Here is a 25,176-nt window from a genome sequence, read left to right as displayed (position 1 = left end):
TTGTTTAACACTTTTTTGGTTACTACATGATTCCATATGTGTTATTTCATAGTTTTGATGTCTTCACTATTATTCTAAAATGTAAAAAATAGTAAAAAGAAAGAAAAACCCTTGAATGAGTAGGTGTTCTAAAACTTTTGACCGGCAGTGTACCTCCATACATCTATTCATTTGTATGGGTTACCTTCAGACGAGTCCCATGACGCTTGTGAGGGTTGTAGAGCAAAACAGAGTTTATAGCCCAAAACAGAGTTTATAGCCCAAAACAGAGTTTATAGCCCAAACGGTTCGGACGCTACAGACAGAAGTTGGCACATTAGCGTTACGACCATCGTGTTCATGACAGTCTCATCTTTACATGGAGTGGTATATTAGTTTTGTAGGCCAAACCTTTCGGACATTACAGATGTTTTCATGAGAATACCGATTTTCGGGGATGTCTCATGGTCTGACAAACACCGCTGTAGCTCAGCCACCTTCCACGCTCGGCCACCTTCCACAGCAGATGCGAAAGGCCGACATAGGGCTGAATGCGATGGATTGAGTCTCAGCCCATGCAAAAAAAACACGGATATCTCTTGCTTAAATTGACTGATTTTGATGGGAATTGTTGTATTATGTTACTTAGATTGACGCACGGGTGCGTCAATATACACTTAAGGGATCAATTAACCATTATACATCCTTAATCATCAGACATCCTTGCAGTCTGAGAATTCAAAGAATTGTCACGAAAAACAATACAAAGGCAATAAACACTGGCCACCATTTTGAATCTGCTGCTGGTCTGGACGATGCCGTCATATAATTTAGTCTCCTCGACAACATAAAAATATACCCTGAGTCAATCAAAAGCTCTTGGAATCACAATCCATCTGCTTTATTACCTTCTCTGTCAATTACAACACTCACACAGAAACATACATCACAATCATTCATCTAATCACCAACAATAATATTTGAGTTAATAGCCTGAAATGTCCCATAGCAGCCATGAGTTCATCATCTGGCACCACGTATTGGTTGGTAGGAGAAACGGCCACTTTCCAACCCCCTTTATTAGTTATTACAGGTCTATTATTATTGTAATATGAACAAGTGACCTTAAAGGGCAACATTGAGGTCTATAGGGTTCCTTTAACTTTGAGTATACCTCGATGACATCAACGAGCTGTGACTGACCCACCCCTTTTGTTCTTGCCTTATAATGAACCTCCAACAGATATATGGCCAAATGGAATTCGTTTTATTAAAATGGAAATACACATTTGGAATGTACGCTGATTCAAGATCACTTTCATCTTGTGTTTTGAGTTATTGGATGTGACAATATAAGATAATTTGAGGGGGAATAATTCAACCACAATGAAAGGTGGGATCTCAGAAGATATCGTTAGCTCCGAACACAACGTTGTTTCTCTAACCTTGAGGATGGTTCTAATGGAGCAAGGAAACATAGCAATGATCATCTGGACCAATCATGAGTTCCTATTTCCTCATGCACCTGACTCATTTGGGTGCTGGGAAAATGGCACGGGCTTTTAATTATCTCTGTTGCCATGGCAACTGCTTGATTGATAAGATCCCCGTACATAGAGCCATGACTACATGGAACTCTATTCCACAACAAGTAACTCGTGCGAGCAGTAAAATCTGATTTTAAAAAACAGATAAAAATACACCTTATGGGAACAGCGGGGACTGTGAAGAGACACACACACAGACACAGACACATGCATACACACACACATGATAGCATAGATATGTGGTAGTAGAGTAGTGGCCTGAGGGAACACACTTAATATGTTGTGAAATCTATTGTGAAATGTAATGTAATGTTTTTTTAAATTGTATAATGCCTTAATTTAGCTGGACCCCAGGAAGAGTAGCCGCTGCCTTGCCAGGAACCATAATAAATAAACATACAAATACAAAATACACTTCATTGGATGATCGATCACAAACATGACTTATTCCCACAAATGTATGTGGAGCATATCATTAATAACAACAGAACAAAGCAGAGGTAAATGAAGGCAGAACATTTCCAAAAGCATCAGTGTGGCCCATTAGGCACAATTTGTTAATTTTCCTTTTCCAGTCAAAAGTGCTGCCCCTGCACATGATTGTAAACTGTGGGGGTGGGTCTTGGCAAATGTAAATTCCACTGAGTCATTTCAAAGGTCCCTGGTTTGAATCTCAATGTGTTTTTTTTTGTTTTCTAACCTTATAACTCAACCCTAAACTTAAATAATCACAATTCTTACCTAAACTTAACCAAACCACCAACACTAACCCTAACCAATTGGAATTACTTACCTAAACATAACCTAAACTACCAATAACATTGCTTGCCTTAAAGTGACAATCAGCAGTAGAAACAATAACAAAGCGTTTTCCCCGACCCCTGTTTCGGTAAAAAGCTGAGGGATGGGGCTGGAGAAATGTAACCACTCTCAAGTTCATAGACAGAACTGTGGATGCAAGGACTGACCATCCATGATATCAAAATGTACGTTTTAACAATGTTTTGAGGCAATATAGTGTTTGTTTACATGTACTTTTTTTTTTTTTACAAACACTAGAGTAAAACAAGCTTCTATCTTGGGTTCTGATGGGGTATGACAGTTGAACTAAGCTCATGAGACATATATAAGTTAATATTATATAATATTATTCTAAAATCAATGGGTACATATCATGAACTCAAACAATGGATGTAGCAACTGCTGATTTCCCCTTTAACTTAACCAATCACATTAATTTCTGTGCTCGAGGCAGAGCTGCCCTTAGAACAAGATGGAATAAGGAAAAAAACTTACATCTGCTTTTAAAGCCAGCATTTTCAGTTAAGAAAGGTTTTGACAGATGACACAACAGCAACAGCTGTTGATATCTCTGTTTAGATTCAGGCACTGGTGGAATGTTTTACGCTGGAAATAGAACAAGTTATTTAGTTTAGATTAAATGCTATCTACACATGGCTGGCTGCTGGTTAAATGCTATCTACACATGGCTAGCTGCTAGCTAAATGCTATCTACACATGGCTAGCTGCTAGCTAAATGCTATCTACACATGGCTAGCTGCTAGCTAAATGCTATCTACACATGGCTAGCTGCTAGCTAAATGCTATCTACACATGGCTAGCTTCTAGCTAAATGCTATCTACACATGGCTAGCTGCTAGCTAAATGCTATCTACACATGGCTGGCTGCTGGTTAAATGCTATCTACACATGCGCTCTTTCGCTTGGCACGGAGACCTGGCTTCGATCACACCGTAGATCATGTACTCAGCCTCCATGCGGCTCGCCATGATTCATGTTGTCAGTCAGAAAGGGAATGATGTAAGATTAACCATTACCACATGGAGATGGAGTATAGACAAGACCGGACCTTAGATTTCAAAACCCTGGTGCAGGAGTTTGGTCTAGCAGTATAACACTGCCAATTCTGGACTACGGATGCCAAGTGAGAGACCGGGGTGTCGACCTCTTTAACTCTAAACACTGCATCTGTCTTCCCCTCTCACTTCATCTATATACTATCCAAATTAAACAACAAGGGAAGTGGAATTCCCTTCCCCTTAAAACGGGTAAAAACATAATTCCCCAGTGCACCATGTTACAATAACACATCAGCATGTTACAATAACACATCAATAGGTTACAATAAAACATCAACATGTTACAAAAACACATCATCATGTTACAAAAACACATCAACATGTTAAAATATAAAATCTACATTATACAATAACACATCAGCATGTTACAATAACAAATCATCATGTTACAAAAACACATCAACATGTTACAATAACACATCATCATGTTACAATATAAAATCTACATTATACAATAACACATAATCATGTTACAATAACACATCAACATGTTACAATAACACACAATCTTGTTACAATAACACATCATCATGTTACAATATAAAATCTACATTATACAATAACACATCATCATGTTACAATAACACATCAACATGTTACAATAACACATCAACATGTTACAATAACACATCATCATGTTACAATAACACATCACCATGTTACAATAAAACATCAACATGTTACAATAACACATCATCATGTTACAATAACAAATCATGTTACAATAACAGTTCAACATGTTACAATAACAGTTCAACATGTTACAATAACACATCATCATGTTACGATAACACAACAACGTGTTACAATAACACATCGTCATGTTACAATAACACATCGTCATGTTACAATAACACATCGTCATGTTACAATAAAACATAATCATGTTACAATAACATCATCATGTTACAATAACACATCGTCATGTTACAATAACACATCGTCATGTTACAATAACACATCGTCATGTTACAATAACACATCATCATGTTACAATAACACATCAACATGTTACAATAACACATCGTCATGTTACAATAACACATCGTCATGTTACAATAACACATCACCATGTTACAATAACACATCAACATGTTACAATAACACATCATCATGTTACAATAACACATCATCATGTTACAATAACACATCAACATGTTACAATAAAACATAATCATGTGACAATAACATCATCATGTTACAATAACACATCGTCATGTTACAATAACACATCATCATGTTACAATAACACATCGTCATGTTACAATAACACATCATCATGTTACAATAACACATCAACATGTTACAATAACACATCGTCATGTTACAATAACACATCGTCATGTTACAATAACACATCATCATGTTACAATAACACATCAACATGTTACAATAACACATCGTCATGTTACAATAACACATCATCATGTTACAATAACACATCATCATGTTACAATAACACATCAACATGTTACAATAAAACATAATCATGTGACAATAACATCATCATGTTACAATAACACATCGTCATGTTACAATAACACATCATCATGTTACAATAACACATCGTCATGTTACAATAACACATCATCATGTTACAATAACACATCAACATGTTACAATAACACATCGTCATGTTACAATAACACATCATCATGTTACAATAACACATCATCATGTTACAATAACACATCATCATGTTACAATAACACATCAACATGTTACAATAAAACATAATCATGTTACAATAACACATTAAATGTTACAATAAAACATCATCATGTTACAATAACACATAATCTTGTGTGCACTGGAATCACATGACTGAATCCTCTCTCCCTCCTCTCTCTCCTCCTCTCTTCCCTCCTCTCTCCCCTCTCTCCCCTCCTCTCTTTCCTCCTCTCTTCCCTCCTCTCTCCCCTCCTCTCTTTCCTCCTCTCTTCCCTCCTCTCTCTCCTCCTCTCTTCCCTCCTCTCTCCCCTCCTCTCTCCCCTCCTCTCTTCCCTCCTTTCTCCCTCCTCTCTCCCTTCCTTTCTTCCCTCCTCTCTTCCCTCCTCTCTTCCCTCCTCTCTCCCTTCCTCTCTTTCCTCCTCTCTCCCCTCCTCTCTCCCCTCCTCTCTCCCTCCTCTCTCCCTCCTCTCTCCCTCCTCTCTCCCCTCCTCTCTTCCCTCCTCTCTCCCTCCTCTCTCCCTTCCTCTCTCCCCTCCTCTCTCCCCTCCTCTCTCCCCTCCTCTCTTCCCTCCTCTCTCCCTCCTCTCTCCCTTCCTCTCTCCCCTCCTCTCTCCCCTCCTCTCTCCCCTCCTCTCTCCCCTCCTCTCTTCCCTCCTTTCTCCCTCCTCTCTCCCTTCCTTTCTTCCCTCCTCTCTCCCTCCTCTCTTCCTTCTTCTCTCCCCTCCTCTCTCCCCTCCTCTCTCCCTCCTCTCTCCCTTCCTCTCTCCCTTCCTCTCTCCCTCCTCTCTCCCCTCCTCTCTCCCTCCTCTCTCCCTTCCTCTCTCCCCTCCTCTCTCCCTTCCTCTCTCCCTTCCTCTCTCCCCTCCTCTCTTTCCTCCTCTCTTACCTCCTCTCTCTTCACCAGCCGTGAACTGTGTTTTATGTAATTGCAGCCGCCCCCAACATATCATAGGAGTCAGTCTGTGGCTAATGTCTGCATCCTCCTGCTTCTGTAAACAAAGACATCCTCTCCAACTGCATGCAGCCTATCAGGGAGAGACACGTGTTCTATGAGAGGCCAATGGACTTAAGATTCATTGGAGGACAGCTGAAATTTTGCGTAGATTTTAGGCGTATAGATTCCTTCTTAAGCCCTTTATTTGTCTAATAGGAACAGAACTGCAGATGTTCCTTTTTACATGTTGTCAATATCATATTCCATTTTCCCTCTGTAGAAGAGTGTAGGCCTAGCTAGCTATATGCATTGGAAAACAAAGTCACTTGAGCATTAATTATTAATAGACTGCATATGAAGCATGGATATTGTATGTTATGTTCATCTTACATTCCCAGCTAGGCTCCAGTCATTGTGCCTGTACTGATCCAAAGGTCACAAACTTTGCTACTTCCCACAAAAGCCTTCCAATACACTCTACTATGACTCACTCATGTAGTAAGCTGTCTGGATTTGACTCACCTGACATGGAGACCACATTTCATTTGCCTTAAGTGTTTGTAAATAGTTGGTATAAAATATGCGAGTGATCTGTAAACATAATTTCTGAAGGAGGGGAAAAAGGGGGGGGGCAGTCCAGTGGCAGTCTATTAGTGCAATTATCTGTGTGTATAGTGGGCGGTGTTCTAAACCCGCTCAGCAGGCTCTAGTACCACTCAGAGGGCTCTAGTACCAGTCAGAGGGCTCTAGTACCATCAGAGGCCTCTAGTACCACTCAGAGGGCTTAAGTATAACGGCTCTAATACCAATCAGCAGGCTCAAGTACCACTCAGCGGGCTCTAGTACCACACAGAGGGCTCTAGTAACACTCAGAGGGCTCTAGTAACACTCACAGGGCAATACTACCTCTCAGAGGGATCTAGTACAACTCAGATGGCACTGGTACCACTCAGAAGGCTCTAGTAACACTCAGAGGGCTCTAGTACCCCTCAGAGGGCTTTATTACCACTCAGCAGGCTCTAGTCCCTCTCAGAGTGCTCTAAAACCACTCAGAGAGCTTTAGTACCACTCAGAAGACTCTAGTACCACTCAGAGGGCTCTAATACCACTCAGCGGGCTCTAGTACCATTCAGAGGGCTCTAGTATCACCCAGCGGGCTCTAGTACCAATCGGTAGGCTCTAATACAACTCAGCGGGCAATAGTATAACTCAGATGGCTCAATACCACTCAGTGGGCTCTAGTACCACTCAAAGGGCTCTAGTATCACCCAGCGGGCTCTAGTACCAATCAGCAGACTTTAGTACCACTCAGCGGGCTCTAGTATCCCTCAGAGGGCTCTAGTACCACTCAGAGGGCTCTAGTACAACTAAAATGGCACTGCTTCCACTCAGGAGACTCTAGTAACACTCAGAGGGCTCTAGTAACACTCAGAGGGCTCTAATACCATTCAGAGGGTTTTAGTACCCCTCAAAGGGCTCTAGTACCACTCAGCGGGCTATAGTACAACTCACAGGGCACTAATACCCCTCAGCGTGCTCCAGTACCACTCAGCGGGCTCTAGTATCCCTCAGATGGCTCTAGTATCACCCAGCGGGCTCTAATACCACTCAGTGGGCTCTAATACCACTCAGAGGGCTCTAGCACCACTCAGGGGGCTCTAGCACAACTAAACGGAATCTAATTCCACTCAGCGGACTCTAATAACATTCAGAGTGCTCTAATACCACCCAGTGGGCTCTAATACCACTCAGCAGAATCTAGTATCACTCAGAGGGCTCTATTACCACTCAGATGGCTGTAGTACAAGTCAGCAGGCTCTAGTACCACTCAGCGGGATATAGCATCACTCAGTGGGCTCTAGTACCACTCAGAGGGCTCTAGAATCATCCAGCGGGCTCTAGTACCAATCAGCAGGCACTAAAACCACTCAGCGGGCAATAGTATATCTCAGACATCTCTAATACAAATCAGCTGGCTCTATTACCACTCAGAGGGCTCAAATACCATTCAGCGGGCCCTAGTACCACTCAGAGTCTCTAATAACACTCAAGGGGCTCTAGTACCACTCAGAGGGCTCTAGTGCCACTCAGCGGGTTATAATACCAGTCAGCTGTCTTTAATACCACTAAGAGGGCTCTAGTACCACTCAGAGGGCTCTAGTATAATTCAGCGGCCTCTAGTACCAATCAGCAAGCTCTAGTACCACTCAGAGGGCTCTAGTACAACTCAGAGGGATTTAGTACCACTCAGCGGGTTTTAATACCACTCAGAGGGCTCTAGTACCACTTAGAGGGATCTAGTACCCCTCAACGGGCTCTAGTACCATTCAGAGGGCTATAGTAACTTAGCTGGCTCTACTACAACTCAGAGGGCTCTAATACCACTCAGTGGGCTCTAATACCACTCAGAGGGCTCTAGCACAACTCAGCGGGCTCTAATACCACTCACAGTGCTCTAATACCACCCAGCAGGCTCTAATACCACTCAGCGGAATCTAGTATCACTCAGAGGGCTCTATTACCACTCAGATGGCTGTAGTACAAGTCAGCGGGCTCTAGTACCACTCAGAGGGATCTAGTACAACTCAGAGGGCTTTAGTACCACTCAGAGGGCTGTAGTACCATTCAGCAGGCACTTCTACCACTCAAATGGTTCTAGTACCAATATGAGGGCTCTAGTATCACCCAGCCGGCTCTAGTACCAATCAGCAGGCTCTAATACCACTCAGCGGGCAATAGTATAACTCAGATGGCTCTAATACCACTCAGCTGACTCTATTACCACTCAGAGGGCTCTAGTACTACTCAGAGGGCTCTAGTGCCACTCAGCGGGTTATAATACCAGTCAGCTGTCTTTAATACCACTAAGAGGGCTCTAGTACCACTCAGAGTCTCTAATAACACTCAAGGGGCTCTAGTACCACTCAGAGGGCTCTAGTGCCACTCAGCGGGTTATAATACCAGTCAGCTGTCTTTAATACCACTAAGAGGGCTCTAGTACCACTCAGAGGGCTCTAGTATAATTCAGCGGCCTCTAGTACCAATCAGCGGGCTCTAGTACCACTCAGAGGGCTCTAGTACCACTCAGAGGGATTTAGTACCACTCTGCGGGTTTTAGTACCACTCAGAGGGCTCTAGTACCACTTAGAGGGATCTAGTACCCGTCAGCGGGCTCTAGTACCATTCAGAGGGCTCTAGTACCACTTAGCTTGCTCTAGTACAACTCAGAGGGCTCTAATACCACTCAGTGGGCTCTAAAACCACCCAGAGGGCTCTAGCACCACTCAGAGGGCTCTAGCACAACTCAGTGGGCTCTAATTCCACTCAGCGGGCTCTAATACCACTCACAGTGCTCTAATACCACCCAGCAGGCTCTAATACCACTCAGCGGAATCTAGTATCGCTCAGAGGCTCTATTACCACTCAGATGGCTGTAGTACAAGTCAGCGGAATCTAGTACCACTCAGAGGGATCTAGTACAACTCAGAGTGCTTTAGTACCACTCAGAGGGCTGTAGTACCATTCAGCGGGCACTTCTACCACTCAAATGGCTCTAGTACCACTATGAGGGCTCTAGTATCACCCAGCCGGCTCTAGTACCAATCAGCAGGCTCTAATACCACTCAGCGGGCAATAGTATAACTCAGACGGCTCTAATTCTACTCAGCGGGCACTAATACCACTCACTGTGCTCTAATTCCACCCAGCGGGCTCTAATACCACTCAGCGGAATCTAGTATCACTCAGAGGGCTCTATTACCACTCAGATGACTGTAGTACAAGTCAGCGGGCTCTAGTACCACTCAGAGGGATCTAGCATCACTCAGTGGGCTCTAGTACCACTCAGAGGGCTCTAGTAACACTCAGAGGGCTCTAGTACAACTCAGAGGGCTTTGGTACCACTCAGAGGGCTGTAGTACAATTCAGCAGGCAATAGTGTAACTCAGACAGCTCTAATACAAATCAGCTGGCTCTATTACCACTCAGAGGGCTCAAATACCATTCAGCGGGCCCTAGTACCACTCAGAGTCTCTAATAACACTCAAGGGGCTCTAGTACCACTCAGAGTCTCTAATAACACTCAAGGGGCTCTAGTACCACTCAGAGGGCTCTAGTGCCACTCAGCGGGTTATAATACCAGTCAGCTGTCTTTAATACCACTAAGAGGGCTCTAGTACCACTCAGAGGGCTCTAGTATAATTCAGCGGCCTCTAGTACCAATCAGCGGGCTCTAGTACCACTCAGAGGGCTCTAGTACCACTCAGAGGGATTTAGTACCACTCAGCGGGTTTTAGTACCACTCAGTGGGCTCTAGTACCACTTAGAGGGATCTAGTACCCCTCAGCGGGCTCTAGTACCATTCAGAGGGCTCTAGTACCACTTAACTGGCTCTAGTACAACTCAGAGGGCTCTAATACCACTCAGTGGGCTCTAATACCACTCAGAGGGCTCTAGCACCACTCATAGGGCTCTAGCACGACTCAGCGGAATCTAATTCCACTCAGCTGGCTCTAATACCACTCACAGTGCTCTAATACCACCCAGCAGGCTCTAATACCACTCACAGTGCTCTAATACCACCCGGCAGTCTCTAATACCACTCAGCTGAATCTAGTATCACTCAGAGGGCTCTATTACCACTCAGATGGCTGTAGTACAAGTCAGCGGGCTCTAGTACCACTCAGAGGGATCTAGCATCACTCAGTGGGCTCTAGTACCACTTAGAGGGCTCTAGTAATGCTCAGAGGGCTCTAGTACAACTCAGAGGGCTTTAGTACCACTCAGATGGCTGTAGTACCATTTAGCGGGCACTTCTACTACTCAAATGGCTCTAGAACCACTCAGAGTGCTCTAGTATCACCCAGCCAGCTCTAGTACCAATCAGCAGGCTCTAATACCACTCAGCGGGCAATAGTATAACTCAGACGGCTCTAATACCACTCAGCTGGCTCTATTACCACTCAGAGGGCTCTAGTGCCACTCAGAAGGTTCTAATAACACTCAGTGGTCTTTAATACCACTAAGAGGGTTCTAGTACCACTCACAGGGCACTAGTACCTCTCAGAGGGCTCTAATACCCCTCAGCGTGCTCTAGTACCACTCAGAGGGCTCCAGTACCACTTAGCGGGCTCTATTACCACTCAGAGGGCTCAAATACCATTAAGCGGAACCTAGTACCACTTAGAGTCTCTAATACCACTCAAGGGGCTCTAGTACCACTCAGAGGGCTCTAGTGACAATCAGCGGGTTATAATACCAGTCAGCGGACTTTAATAACACTAAGAGGGCTCTAGTACCATTCAGAGGGCTCTTGTACAATTCAGCGGGCTCTAGTACCAATCAGCGGGCTCTAGTACCACTCAGAGGGCTCTAGTACCACTCAGAGGGATATAGTACCACTCAGTGGGTTTTAGTACCACTCAGCTGGCTCTAGTACCCATCATAGGACGTTAGTACCACTCAGAGGGCTCTAGCACAACTCAGCGGGCTCTAGTATCACCCAGCCGGCTCCAGTACCACTTAGCGGGCTCTATTACCACTCAGAGGGCTCAAATACCATTAAGCGGAACCTAGTACCACTTAGAGTCTCTAATACCACTCAAGGGGCTCTAGTACCACTCAGAGGGCTCTAGTGACAATCAGCGGGTTATAATACCAGTCAGCGGACTTTAATAACACTAAGAGGGCTCTAGTACCATTCAGAGGGCTCTTGTACAATTCAGCGGGCTCTAGTACCAATCAGCGGGCTCTAGTACCACTCAGAGGGCTCTAGTACCACTCAGAGGGATATAGTACCACTCAGTGGGTTTTAGTACCACTCAGCTGGCTCTAGTACCCATCATAGGACGTTAGTACCACTCAGAGGGCTCTAGCACAACTCAGCGGGCTCTAGTATCACCCAGCCGGCTCTAGTACCAATCTGTGGGCTCTAATACCACTCAGCTGGTTCTATTACCACTCAGAGGGCTCTAGTTCCACTCAGAGGGCTCTAGTTCCACTCAGAGGGCTCTGGTACCACTCAGTGGGCTTTAGTACCACTCAGAGGACTCTAATATCACGCAGAGGGCTCTGGTATCACTCATTGGGCTCTAGTACCACTCAGCGGGCTCTAGAACAACTCAGAGGGCTCTAGTAACACTCAGAGGGCTTTAGTACCACTCAGAGGGCTGTAGTACATCTCAGAGGGCTGTCCTACACTCAGAGTGCTCTAGTAGCACTCAGCTGGCTCTAATACTACTCAATGGGCTCTATAACCTCTCATAGGGTTCTAGTACAACTCAGAGGGCTGTAGTACCCCTCACAGTGCTCTCGTACGACTCAGAGGGATCAAGTACCCATCAGAGGGCACTAGTACAACTCAGAGGGCTCTAGAAACACTCAGAGGGCTTTAACACCACTCAGAGGGCTCTAGTACCACTCAGCAGGCTCTAGTACAACTCAGCGTACTCTAGTACCACTCAGCGGGCTCCCGTACAACTTAGAGGGATTTAGTACAACTCAGAGGGCTCTAGTACCACTCAGAGGGCTCTAGTACCTCAGAGGGCTCTAGTACCACTCAGAGGGCTCTAGTACCTCAGAGGGCTCTAGTACCACTCAGAGGGCTCTAGTACCTCAGAGGGCTCTAGTACCACTCAGAGGGCTCTAGTACCTCAGAGGGCTCTAGTACCACTCAGAGGGCTCTAGTACCTCAGAGGGCTCTAGTACAACTCAGAGGGCTCTAGTACCACTCAGAGGGCTCTAGTACCACTCAGAGGGCTCTAGTACCTCAGAGGGCTCTAGTACAACTCAGAGGGCTCTAGTACCACTCAGAGGGCTCTAGTACCACTCAGAGGGCTCTGGTACCTCAGAGGGCTCTAGTACCACTCAGAGGGCTCTAGTACCTCAGAGGGCTCTAGTACCACTCAGAGGGCTCTAGTACCTCAGAGGGCTCTAGTACCACTCAGAGGGCTCTAGTACCTCAGAGGGCTCTAGTACCACTCAGAGGGCTCTAGTACCTCAGAGGGCTCTAGTACCACTCAGAGGGCTCTAGTACCTCAGAGGGCTCTAGTACCACTCAGAGGGCTCTAGTACAACTCAGAGGGCTCTAGTACAACTCAGAGGGCTCTAGTACCACTCAGAGGGCTCTAGTACCACTCAGAGGGCTCTAGAACAACTCAGAGGGCTCTAGTAACACTCAGAGGGCTTTAGTACCACTCAGAGGGCTGTAGTACATCTCAGAGGGCTGTCCTACCACTCAGAGTGCTCTAGTAGCACTCAGCTGGCTCTAATACTACTCAATGGGCTCTATAACCTCTCATAGGGTTCTAGTACAACTCAGAGGGCTGTAGTACCCCTCACAGTTCTCTCGTACGACTCAGAGGGATCAAGTACCCATCTGAGGGCACTAGTACAACTCAGAGGGCTCTAGAACCACTCAGAGGGCTTTAACACCACTCAGAGGGCTCTAGTACCACTCAGCAGGCTCTAGTACAACTCAGCGTACTCTAGTACCACTCAGCGGGCTCTAGTACAACTTAGAGGGATTTAGTACAACTCAGAGGGCTCTAGTACAACTCAGAGGGCTCTAGTACCACTCAGAGGGCTCTAGTACCTCAGAGGGCTCTAGTACCACTCAGAGGGCTCTAGTACCTCAGAGGGCTCTAGTACCACTCAGAGGGCTCTAGTACCTCAGAGGGCTCTAGTACCACTCAGAGGGCTCTAGTACCTCAGAGGGCTCTAGTACCACTCAGAGGGCTCTAGTACCTCAGAGGGCTCTAGTACAACTCAGAGGGCTCTAGTACAACTCAGAGGGCTCTAGTACCATTCAGAGGGCTCTAGTACCTCAGAGGGCTCTAGTACAACTCAGAGGGCTCTAGTACCACTCAGAGGGCTCTAGTACCACTCAGAGGGCTCTGGTACCTCAGAGGGCTCTAGTACCACTCAGAGGGCTCTAGTACCTCAGAGGGCTCTAGTACCACTCAGAGGGCTCTAGTACCTCAGAGGGCTCTAGTACCACTCAGAGGGCTCTAGTACCTCAGGGGGCTCTAGTACCACTCAGAGGGCTCTAGTACCTCAGAGGGCTCTAGTACCACTCAGAGGGCTCTAGTACCTCAGAGGGCTCTAGTACCACTCAGAGGGCTCTAGTACAACTCAGAGGGCTCTAGTACAACTCAGAGGGCTCTAGTACCACTCAGAGGGCTCTAGTACCACTCAGAGGGCTCTAGTACCTCAGAGGGCTCTAGTACCATCAGAGGGCTCTAGTACCACTCAGAGGGCTCTAGTACCTCAGAGGGCTCTAGTACCACTCAGAGGGCTCTAGTACCTCAGAGGGCTCTAGTACCACTCAGCGGAGCAGTTTCAATCCCCACATCGCATCTTTGCCTTTAAGTTGTGAAATATTTTTGTCAATCATATACAATATTTGCCTTTTAAAAAACGAGTTCAATAGCAGAATGAAATCTGTCTTTGCAACATTGCATAGACTTTTGAATAGTTTGTCTTTAGAATCTATTCCTGCCAAAGAATGACATATTTACAAAACAATATATATTATGCTATTCTGAAGAGAATCTATTAGTGGCTACTCTCACTATATACAATTATTATATCAATGTCATATCAGTTTCTTATCATATACATTTATTATATCAATGTCATATCATTTTCTTATCATATACATTTTTTTTCAAGCTTTTTTTGACATTAGGCTACTTTTCTGTCACAATATTACCGAAATTAAATGGATAATATTCCAACAACAAAGGTTATTGATTTTTGTTGATGTTAGACAATATGGTTAGAGCTCTAGGCCTACCCGTCATTTATTTGTCTGTAAAAGAGGAACACAGGACTTCGCAGTAATAACTAACAAGGTAATGGTTTGTCCAGCAGGTGGCGGGTTTTGTACACAATAGCACCACTGCAAGGTGTTGCTTATCGACACTTCCAAGAGGGCTCAAGCGCCCTGCAAATGTGAGCAGAAAAAACATATTGACCACAGGAGCACGAGCACCTTGTCAGTGTACGGGTAACGATATAGAGCGAGCTGCATATTTGTGGTACATTATGTATTTTATATCAATCACACTTATTAGGTTAATGTATTCATTAGATTATTTTTTTTTTTTTACAAATAGCTCACTTTCCGTGGTTATTCAACAAAATCATAGATATAATACCTAATTTTGGCCGTTTTGTGTTCCCTGCCCTGCATAATTTGAGATTGTTTGACTTCAGATATTTTACTTATGACATAAATGGACTCGAAATACCTCACCTCTTCCCTACTTAGAAAGAAGGTATTTTCTCCTACAATTGAAATTAAAGGTTTGAAATGCGTCTTCATTTTGCGTGCTTCTACATCTCTTGCTGTTTGGGGTTTTAGGCTGGGTTTCTGTATAGCACTTTGTGACATCTGCTGATGTAAAAAGGGCTTCATAAATTAAATGTTATTGATTGATTGCAGGGTGACCAATTGAATCATGGTTTTAGGGGGTTAAATACACGTGTGCCATTTCTTTCCCTCCAGATCTCAAGTTAAAAGTGACAGGCGTATGTTTACTTTAATTAGGAGAAAGTGAAAATGTATTTGTTAGTCCTTCCACCTCGTACAGAAGCTTATTTTAAACAGGAAGACCCGGAGGCCTAATGGAATTATTTTTAAAAGAGCAATTTGCTTTCATTCAAATGAATATAATAATCGAATTAATTTGTTAGCGGTATTTTTGCACTTCAGATTATGGATTGTAGGCTTTAGGCCTATAAGGGAGGGTGCATGAGGTTCAGTCCGCAAGTTGTGCTTCCACTAATAATACCAACCTTATGGAAATACTTATTAACATTGATATTAAAACTAGGATATTAATAACAACAACAACAACAACAACAATAATAATAATAATAATAATAATAATAATAATAATAATAAAAATGTGGGTGATACTTTAATTTGTTGTGTTTTAAAACATTTGAAGCCATCAATTAAATCCATGGAGTGTGAATTGCTTCATTGCCAAATCCATTAACCCTTGATATGTTACCCTTATATGCAATGTTGTAGGCAATCAATATGCCATCTCAGCATTACCATCCACTGAGAAAAACTGCATCACAAAAATCCTATTCTCTTTTGAATCTTCGCTGCCAGGTTATTTCCCAATATGGACAAGGATCAGCTATTACAATTCGATTTTTATGACGTGCCTATTTTTATAGCCTCATAGGCCTAGACAGGCTAAAAAACATATTTTATTTGTTATTTTATTTTTTAACCTTTATTTAACTAGACAAGTCAGTTAAGAACAAATTATTATTTACAATTACGGCCTACCCCGGCCAAACCCGGATGACGCTGGGCCAATCGATATGGGCTAGGCAAAATGGCAAATGTATATTTTCAGTAGTTGTAAATAGCCTATTGGAAATTGGCATTGCAGCCTCTAAAAATAAAAAGAGATTACAGTTGACACCGTGCTACAACTATGTTCAGGCCGTCACTAGAAGGTTAAACCTATAATGAAAAAAATAGAAACTTGAGTTTACAGTAAGGAGCTCCCTCAAATTTGTATGGGGGCTGGCTAAATGACGCGCATGTGCGAGTAAAGGGTTTGGTTGCAATAAAGAGGCGGTTTGAGTGCAGACCGCAGGACAGTAACAGACGGCGTCTTCACCAGAGTCACTACAGAAGTTCTGCACACAACTATTTTGGACAGCTGTGAACTACACGCGCGTACATTCTAAACTCGATGTGAACATGCCGGGCAAGTTGTCTTACGAAGTCCAAAACTTTCTCTGAACCACTTTAAACTTTGAACGTTTTCTCCAACTCGTTTTGCATCGGAACATCCGCAGGTTTTCAACTCCAGGACCACTCCGGATCCATAGGACCGACCTTACCTCTGAGCTGGTAACTATTTCCTCGTATTACATTTTCTATGTGATTTTTCTCTGAGTCATCAGTTAGAATACGACTTGTAAAATGTGTTGATGGTCAGGCTTCTTCTGGGGAATGACAATAAACAAATAAGGCACAATAAACAAAGTTGTCAACTTTATCGCAACTGATTTCAGAGTTGAGTTATTTAACATAACTGTTCCTTCCATTCGAAGTGAATAGATGTGTTATTACAATAGCCTAGTAATAATATTCCGTTTTTGCCTTTTTTGACCTGTTTAATGCTGGAACTAGAAGTAAACATCTTCGACAGTGTCTCGAGCTTGCAATGAGCGTCACGACTGTGAGTCTTCTGAGTTAGATGCGCGAAGCGAGTGTGAAACAGGTGGGATCTTTCAGAGGTAAATTCCAGCACCGTGCGAAGTTGATGGAGTAAAATCAACAAGGACCTAATTGAAAATAACGATATAATTCCATGAAAAACATAAATTTCGTTGCATTGCATGAGACATTACATGGTTTGAGTTAACATGAGAAAGATGTCCGTGTTCGATGATGATGATGCCCATTTATTTTAAGGGGTATTCCCCAATTAATTTATCTAAACTCAATCAATTATTCTGTTGTTTATATTATTTTTTTCCAAATTATTTTGTGGCATATTAAAGGTACTTCGAAATATGTATTATACATCGATTTAATCAATTAAATATAGATGGAGTGGTAAGGATGATTATTAGGATCATTATTCGTTTTTAGTGTCTCTTATAGTAAAATTACTTCAACGAATTTTACTAGGTCGCCAAAAAACAAAAATACATAACCTTCATTTAATAATTCATTAATATTAAACGGTCTTTGTTGCAGGTGAATTACATGCAATCAATAGTTACATATTTAGAGTTAAACCAATGTTATGGAATATAACGACAGGCTACGTTTAAGGTACTTTACATAGAAACATGGATTAGGCCTAAGATAGGTTTACTTTACTTTACTTTTTACATTAAAACACTTTATTTGATCTGCAATTGCAATAATCAGAATTAAAACAGTGGACAACGTATTGTGCTAATTGCTATGGACAAAATCACTGTTTTATGGTATCAAATATGATCTGGAACTATTGGCTTGAATTAAGATCATTCTTAGGCATATTTATGTTTTATTTGCGATTGTCAGAGAACTGTTTCCCACGTTGTTTGGGTGCACACGTCTGTTGCTTTATTGTATTGCGCTCAAGCCTCCTGTAGCTCAATTGGTAGAGCAAAGCGCTTGCAACGCCAGCGTTGTGGGTTCGATTCCCACGGGGGGCCAGTATGAAAAATGTATGCACTCACTAACTGTAAGTCGCTCTGGATAAGAGCGTCTGCTAAATTACTCAAATGCAAATGTAAGTGCCCATATCCTCTCGTGTTCTGCATCAACACACGGCTAAAAACATGTGTCCCCGGTAAATGCTGCACAATTGACCAAAGGATCTGCATTCACAGAAGACCTCTGCAGTTGCTGTCCAATACACACAAGGTCACCATTACTTTTTTAAAACTTAACAATAGATCATTATTAGATAGATGCTTTGTACTTGAATCCCCTTTTGAAAAGGAGAGCTAAATAAATAAAAGTCCAGGTTTATGAAAGCTAGCCTATATTCACAGTAAACTAGTGATTTTGTGGATATGGATTTAGTGAGTCCTAGCCTGAATTCCTTAACCCAAAACCAATGCAATGTATTACAATGTCATGCTTTCTGCAGCTTTTTCAATTGCAAATTAAGTAGGCCCAGCCAACATGTATGCATATGTGTTTATGTACGACCTGAAAGAGCCAAGCTCCCTCTAAATCATGACATGTAACGTTGTAGGCCCATGTCTGGAGGCTACAAGAGCGCGCAAAAATCCAAAGTAATCCGACCTTTTTTCATCACCTCAGCTCAGATAAACTTGTGGCCAGGAAAAGCTGCCCTGATTTTGATTCGTTTAGGCTTGTGGGGACCGAAATGGGAACGCTGGTGTGACTTTTCTTACCAACACCAACGGAAACATTCTCCTAATTATATAACAATGTCTTGGGAAAATGTCATTAAGATTTACCTCTGGTCACCTTTAATCCATAGGATTTTGGATCTTGTGTTAAACCATTATTTGATTTCTAAACGTCTTAGTGGCCTACCTCTAATATGTATTAGAGTTAGAGTAGAGAGAGCACATTTCTGAAACACCATATAATGGCGTGATATGTATGTGGGGGACATGATAATTCGATCATGCCTTGCGTTATCTTATCTCAAATCTCATTAAAAGTCCGCTGTCGGGTCGAGGCGCGGAATTTAACAGTTGGCCAGTCACGACCAACTGGGAACGCGAGGTAGCAGTGTTTAGCTTGATGGTTGAGTCGTTAAAGATGGCATGTAGACATCAAAGGGTTTTAAGGACACGAGACGGTTCGGGAGAAACCGCTGATCGCCCCTAATGACATCGTAAGTAAAAGTAAATTACTTCTGCGTCCTTATCAGAAAGGACACATCTCCGGGGGGACGTTTGAGCTTCTTTGTAATTAGGACTATTTCACTTTTATTACTGCATAATAACCATGGCTCTCACTCAATCCTCACTTGTATTAACAGTGTAGGCCTATATTCACCAATATGATCAATGGGTACTTTTCTCCAATAGGTCTATCTATACCCATATATAGCCTATTAATATCTACAGTATATCTTGATTAGGCCATATTGTAGGGCTTCCTTATGTGATGATGACACAAGTTAGATAACCCATGACCACTTTAAACAATTACATTTGAATTCTTATCCCACATTAACTCATTTATACCAGCAGTAGAATAAAGAGTAAGTCATATTTTCAAAACGGTAAAATCGGGGGATTAGGCACGATTCCCTATGACTAACAGAATCAAACAAAGCAAACGGCATGGCTTAGGGGTAATGCTTTTTTTCTTCTTCTGGAAAGCTAAATCATATCACAATGGAAAGGTGCGGCATGGGAGCTGTGTTTAGACTAAGACAGAAAAGACATCGGGTAACTGTGTCACACAGCCTGACCATTAAATATGCTCAGAAACAAAGAGCCTTTCTATCCCTTTTGTTATTTCCTCTTATTAAACCTGAATAAACAGCTCACCCAGGTATTCTGCCTCAGTGAATGGTGTCATTCTATTTACCTGAGTCTTAACAGCCCCGGGCATGTTTTCTGGGAATGGGGAAACACCCACACCAAACACATCCCAGTGTCTGTGTGTCAGCACTGGGAATTGTTTTGTTTTCTCACACCTTCTCTGACATATATCCTATGCACGTCCCACACACACACACACACACACATGCATGTATGTGGGCACACATACGTACCCACACACACAGGCTCTCATCACTCGTCGTGTGCCTTGCAGACAATACATGATTCAAGGTGTGTGTGTGTGTGTGTGTGTGTGTGTGTGTGTGTGTGTGTGGCCACATGTTGAGCTGGTAGTTCCTGTGGCATGGAGGTCTGGTTCAGACAGCTCTTATCACTCTCTAAGGTGGCAAAGGGGCTCTCCCCAGAGAAAAAAACATCCCTTTTGTCTCAGTGGTAAAAGGAGACATTCACATGTGTCACCTTAATCCGCTGATAATGAGGCCTCTTGAAAAGCAACTAGATAATCAAGCTGGACCGCTTGTGTATTGGCCTGGCATTGAGGGGACCGGGTGTGTGGGGGGGACAGGGGTTGTGGGGGGACAGGGGTTGTGGGGGGACAGGGGGTGTGGGGGGACAGGGGGTATGGGGGGACAGGGGTTGTGGGGGGACAGGGGGTGTGGGGGGACAGGGGGTGTAGGGGGACAGGGGGTGTAGGGGGACAGGGGGTGTGGGGGGACAGGGGGTGGGGGGGGACAGGGGGTGGGGGGGGACAGGGGGTGTAGGGGGACAGGGGGTGTGGGGGGACAGGGGGTGGGGGGGGACAGGGGGTGTGGGGGGGACAGGGGTTGTGGGGGGACAGGGGGTGTGGGGGGACAGGGGGTATGGGGGGACAGGGGGTGGGGGGGACAGGGGGTGGGGGGGGACAGGGGGTATGGGGGGACAGGGGGTGTGGGGGGACAGGGGGTATGGGGGGACAGGGGGTGTGGGGGGGACAGGGGGTGTGGGGGGTGTGGCGGTGTGAGGGGACAGGGTGAATACACCAGGATGACCCAGAACAAGGGGGTAACCTCAAAAGCCTGATGGAAGTGCAGGAAATACTTAGTTAGAAATGTTATTTGATTAATTATCAAATATCACAATTATGCTTGTTTCATTATGGAATGTTCTGATCATATTGTCATTATTTGTAGTTATAGTATGGTAGAATACACTGTTGTTGTCATGGTATCACTGGTTTGTACACATTTTATAACAAATAATGACTTATATGAGTACAGTTCTGTTGTGTTATCAATATGATCTGACCTTTTTGATGTGTTGCTTTTCCAGAGGGAATCGCATTGTGATTTGAGTGATCAGTAGCGACACCAACCATGGGCAGCAAGACTCTTCCAGCCCCGGTTCCCCTCCACCCCTCCCTGCAGCTAGCCAACTACTCCTTCCTCCAGGCCTCCAACGGCTTCCAGCTGCCCACGGACCAAGTCCCTGGCATCTATAGCTTCAGCGCCCTGCACGCCATCCACCTCCACCAGTGGACCCTGGGATACCCTCCCTTCGCTCTCCCCCGCTGCACTTTCTCCAAGCTCCCAGCCCTGATGGACGGACGCTTCCCCGGCTTGCCTTCCGTCCCCATCTTCCCCCACCTGGTCCAGCCCAAGGACCAGGCCGCTGTGGTCGCCACTGCAGCTACCACCATGAATCTCCTTCAGGGCTCCAAGAACAAGCCCCAGCCACGCTTCGACTTCGCCAACCTGGCCACCGCCGCCACCCAGGAGGACCCGCTGAAGGCAGAGGACCTGAGCATAACAGGGGCAGCCGCCACGACTTCTCCTCGCCGTGGCGGGCTAGGCTGTCTCATGGACGTGGCCAAGCTGTCGTCGCCTGAGCGCAAGCCTAGCCGTGGCCGCCTGCCCTCCAAGACCAAGAAGGAGTTTGTGTGCAAGTTCTGCGGCCGCCACTTCACCAAGTCCTACAACCTGCTTATCCACGAGCGGACGCACACGGACGAGAGGCCGTACACCTGTGACATCTGCCACAAGGCCTTCCGGAGGCAGGACCACCTCCGAGACCACAGGTGAGACCTGCACTTTTCCATTACAATGAAGCTCAATTTAACGAATGAGGAGTATGGAGATAGATTGCTGCCAAAATGTTGTAAATGAATGAATAATATTTTATTGGAAACTTTATTTATAAGCCCAGACCCCCCATTTATAGTTACACTGCTGTGTAAGGCCTTTACATAAGAACAGCATAGGATATTAATACAAAATATGAAAAAGCGCTTTGTTAAATGGTCATATATGCTGTTGATTAATTATGTTGAGCCCCCGACAGTGTCATGCATCAGGGTTGAGGCATATTCCATTTGAATTAATTCCAATTGAAGAAATGGGATAGCCCCAAATGTAATTGACCCCAAACCTGTTATGCATGGCTTTTGAATGTGCTATTTTGAATCAATTTCGAATCAAACTTCTAATTTCCCCTAGAGTGACGGACCAATTAAACGTAGCGATAGCAAGATTATATTTGATGCTGAATCGGAATTCAGGATCAGTATGTGGAAAACGTTGTAACAATCCAGTTAAGTAGTGGGAAGCGATCAAGTGCATATGAGATGGTTTAGGCGGGGCAGTATCACCAAACCTCTCAATTCCTTCTACTTATTTATTTCTCGTCTCCTATTAATTTGCAGCTTTAGGTTGATAGCTGTCTTTGTGTGTTAGTTATGTTTCGTTACTCAATCCGGACTCTCTTTTTGTACTGCCCTGCAGGTACATCCATTCCAAAGAGAAGCCCTTCAAGTGCCAGGAATGTGGAAAGGGATTTTGTCAGTCCAGAACGCTAGCCGTCCACAAAACTCTGCACATGCAGGTGAAGGAACTAAAGCCATCCAAGATTAAGTGATGTCAACACCTTAAAAAAAAAGTGGACAAGGGGACACTGGAAACAATAAGAGACAAGACAAAATGACCAAAGACAGGGGACGTTGTGGAGCTGACCAAAGACAGGGGACATTGTGGAGCTGATCAAAGACAGGGGACATTGTGGAGCTGATCAAAGACAGGGGACATTATGGAGCTGACCAAAGACAGGGGACATTGTGGAGCTGACTAAAGACAGGGGACATTGTGGAGCTGACCAAAGACAGGGGACATTGTGGAGCTGACCAAAGACAGGGGACATTGTGGAGCTGACCAAAGACAGGGGACATTGTGGAGCTGACCAAAGACAGGGGACATTATGGAGCTGACCAAAGACAGGGGACATTGTGGAGCTGACTAAAGACAGGGGACATTGTGGAGCTGACCAAAGACAGGGGACATTGTGGAGCTCAAGTGCCTGGAACATAGAATGAGTAGAACATCTCTAAACTTGAACCAAACTGAAGTTCTCTGAACAGAAGAAAAGTGATAGAAAAAGTTAAATGTTCACCAACATTTCACCAGCCAAGGAAGCCGTTGTGCTCATCGTGGGGAACAATTCTTCAGAGAGATTTGAAAATCCTGGATCTCTATGATGTATCCAGACAATATCCAGGAGCACCTTGTACTAGATCTAAGTTGTTTTCCCACATTTAGTTAAGAGATAATTGGGCTAAAGGACTTAGAGGCGGTGTATTGGTTGGGCATGATGAAGCCCAATGGGGAAAATGGATGTGATCTTGACCTCTCTGACAAACTTGACCTCTCAGACATTCCGAAAGACTCTCGCTTTTGATCCAAATACATTTTTGAAAGGGACATTTACGAGTCTAAAGCAGTCTTTGTAAAAAAAATGTGTTTTAAGCCATGTCAGCATAGCATTATTTCTCTTCCAAAGCTTACATTCCAATGTTATTTTTTGTATAATTGTATTTTTGCACTTTAACCTGATTATTGATTATTTACATATATCACTGGATTCCTAAAACTTATTTTGAAAAAATAAATAGTCATTTTCTAAACAAAATAAATATTATGTTGTTGATTCTGTCTTCTTGTGAGAGGAATACTATCAAATACGTTGCTCTTTTAATTTCCATAGCATCTTTTAAAAGTTTTAAAATGGAAATCAACTGTGAAAATATTTTGTTTTCTCATTTCCTGTAGTTGACACAGTACTTTTGTTATTGGGGTTTCCTTGTTACCAAAGGAGATTCCCTTGAATTGCAACACCTACTAGGAACATTACATAAAGAGTATGGAGAGGGTTCCAGTGTGCATGCATGTCTATTGTGAGGTGTTGCAGTGGTCCTCATCTGAATGACAGCATTTCGAAGTGGATTTAACACTTGTCAACGTGACTTTGGTGGCTGGTAGCTAACACTGTCAACATTAGGTGTTAACAGGCACATCAGACATGTATATTGTGAACATGAAAGAACAGGTACAAACAGATTAAGAGAAACCTTAGCAGTTACCCTGCACCCGCTCACTCTCTCATCCCTTTTGAAACTCTCACAAGTTGTAACTTACCACTACGTGAAAGACAAAGAACAACACTAAAATATCAGTCACGTGATACTAATGACACCTCAATAGATGATCTAATTCCTCAAAATGTTCCCCGTTGTAGAAATCAAGTGCGTGACACCCAATGACTGTATGTGATATGACACCCCATCTAACAGACATTCGCCCTAATGTAATGGAACTTTACCAGAAATATTCAGACACTATAAAATCAGTATCAAAGTGCTGAAAAGGTTGCTTGACTTTTCCAGGCATGTTCTTGAAAGGAATGCTCTCAGATCATTTTCAAAACCGGACAAACAATGTTAAAGGAGAAAGAAAACCTGTAATCTACCAGAACTGTTTCTGGGGAACAAACTGTCCTCTGAAACATTGTTTCCTTATTCCAGGTTAGACAGAAAAGTGATCCGTCCAAGCATGTTGAAAGTTGAAAGGCATGTACAGACAGAAGGGAGACAAATATTACTTTCAGTCTAAGGGCCAGGGGTCGGATTGGCCATCTGGCAATTCTGGCAAATGCCAGATGGACTGGACTCTTTTTTTTAAATTGGGTGGGCTGGTCGAAAATTGACACAGACACAAAATATTTGTTTATATAAAAATAAAGCAATGAAAAAGGTGACATGGCTGGCGGCCCATCCCACTGGGCACACACTTGTTGAATCAACATTCTTTCCATGTCATTTCAATGAAATTAT

At 43.8% G+C, this 25,176-nt stretch overlaps 1 protein-coding gene across 1 annotated transcript; it reads left to right on the top strand.

The window, feature by feature from the left end:
* Positions 1–16,634: 16,634 nt before the first annotated feature.
* On the top strand, positions 16,635–23,967 carry LOC311145814 (protein odd-skipped-related 1-like). Its single transcript, XM_084182129.1, has 3 exons — positions 16,635–16,896; positions 21,351–22,095; positions 22,799–23,967. Exons 2-3 carry the CDS (start codon positions 21,395–21,397, stop codon positions 22,929–22,931), a joined length of 834 nt encoding a protein of 277 aa, XP_084038255.1. The 5' UTR covers positions 16,635–16,896; positions 21,351–21,394; the 3' UTR covers positions 22,932–23,967.
* Positions 23,968–25,176: the final 1,209 nt, after the last annotated feature.

This window comes from Coregonus lavaretus (assembly GCF_964263955.1).
Source record: "Coregonus lavaretus genome assembly, chromosome: 18".
In the NCBI taxonomy this organism is placed as follows: Eukaryota; Metazoa; Chordata; class Actinopteri; order Salmoniformes; family Salmonidae; genus Coregonus; species Coregonus lavaretus.
Note: the sequence above shows the minus strand (reverse complement) of the source record. Positions and strands in the feature narration are given on the sequence as shown.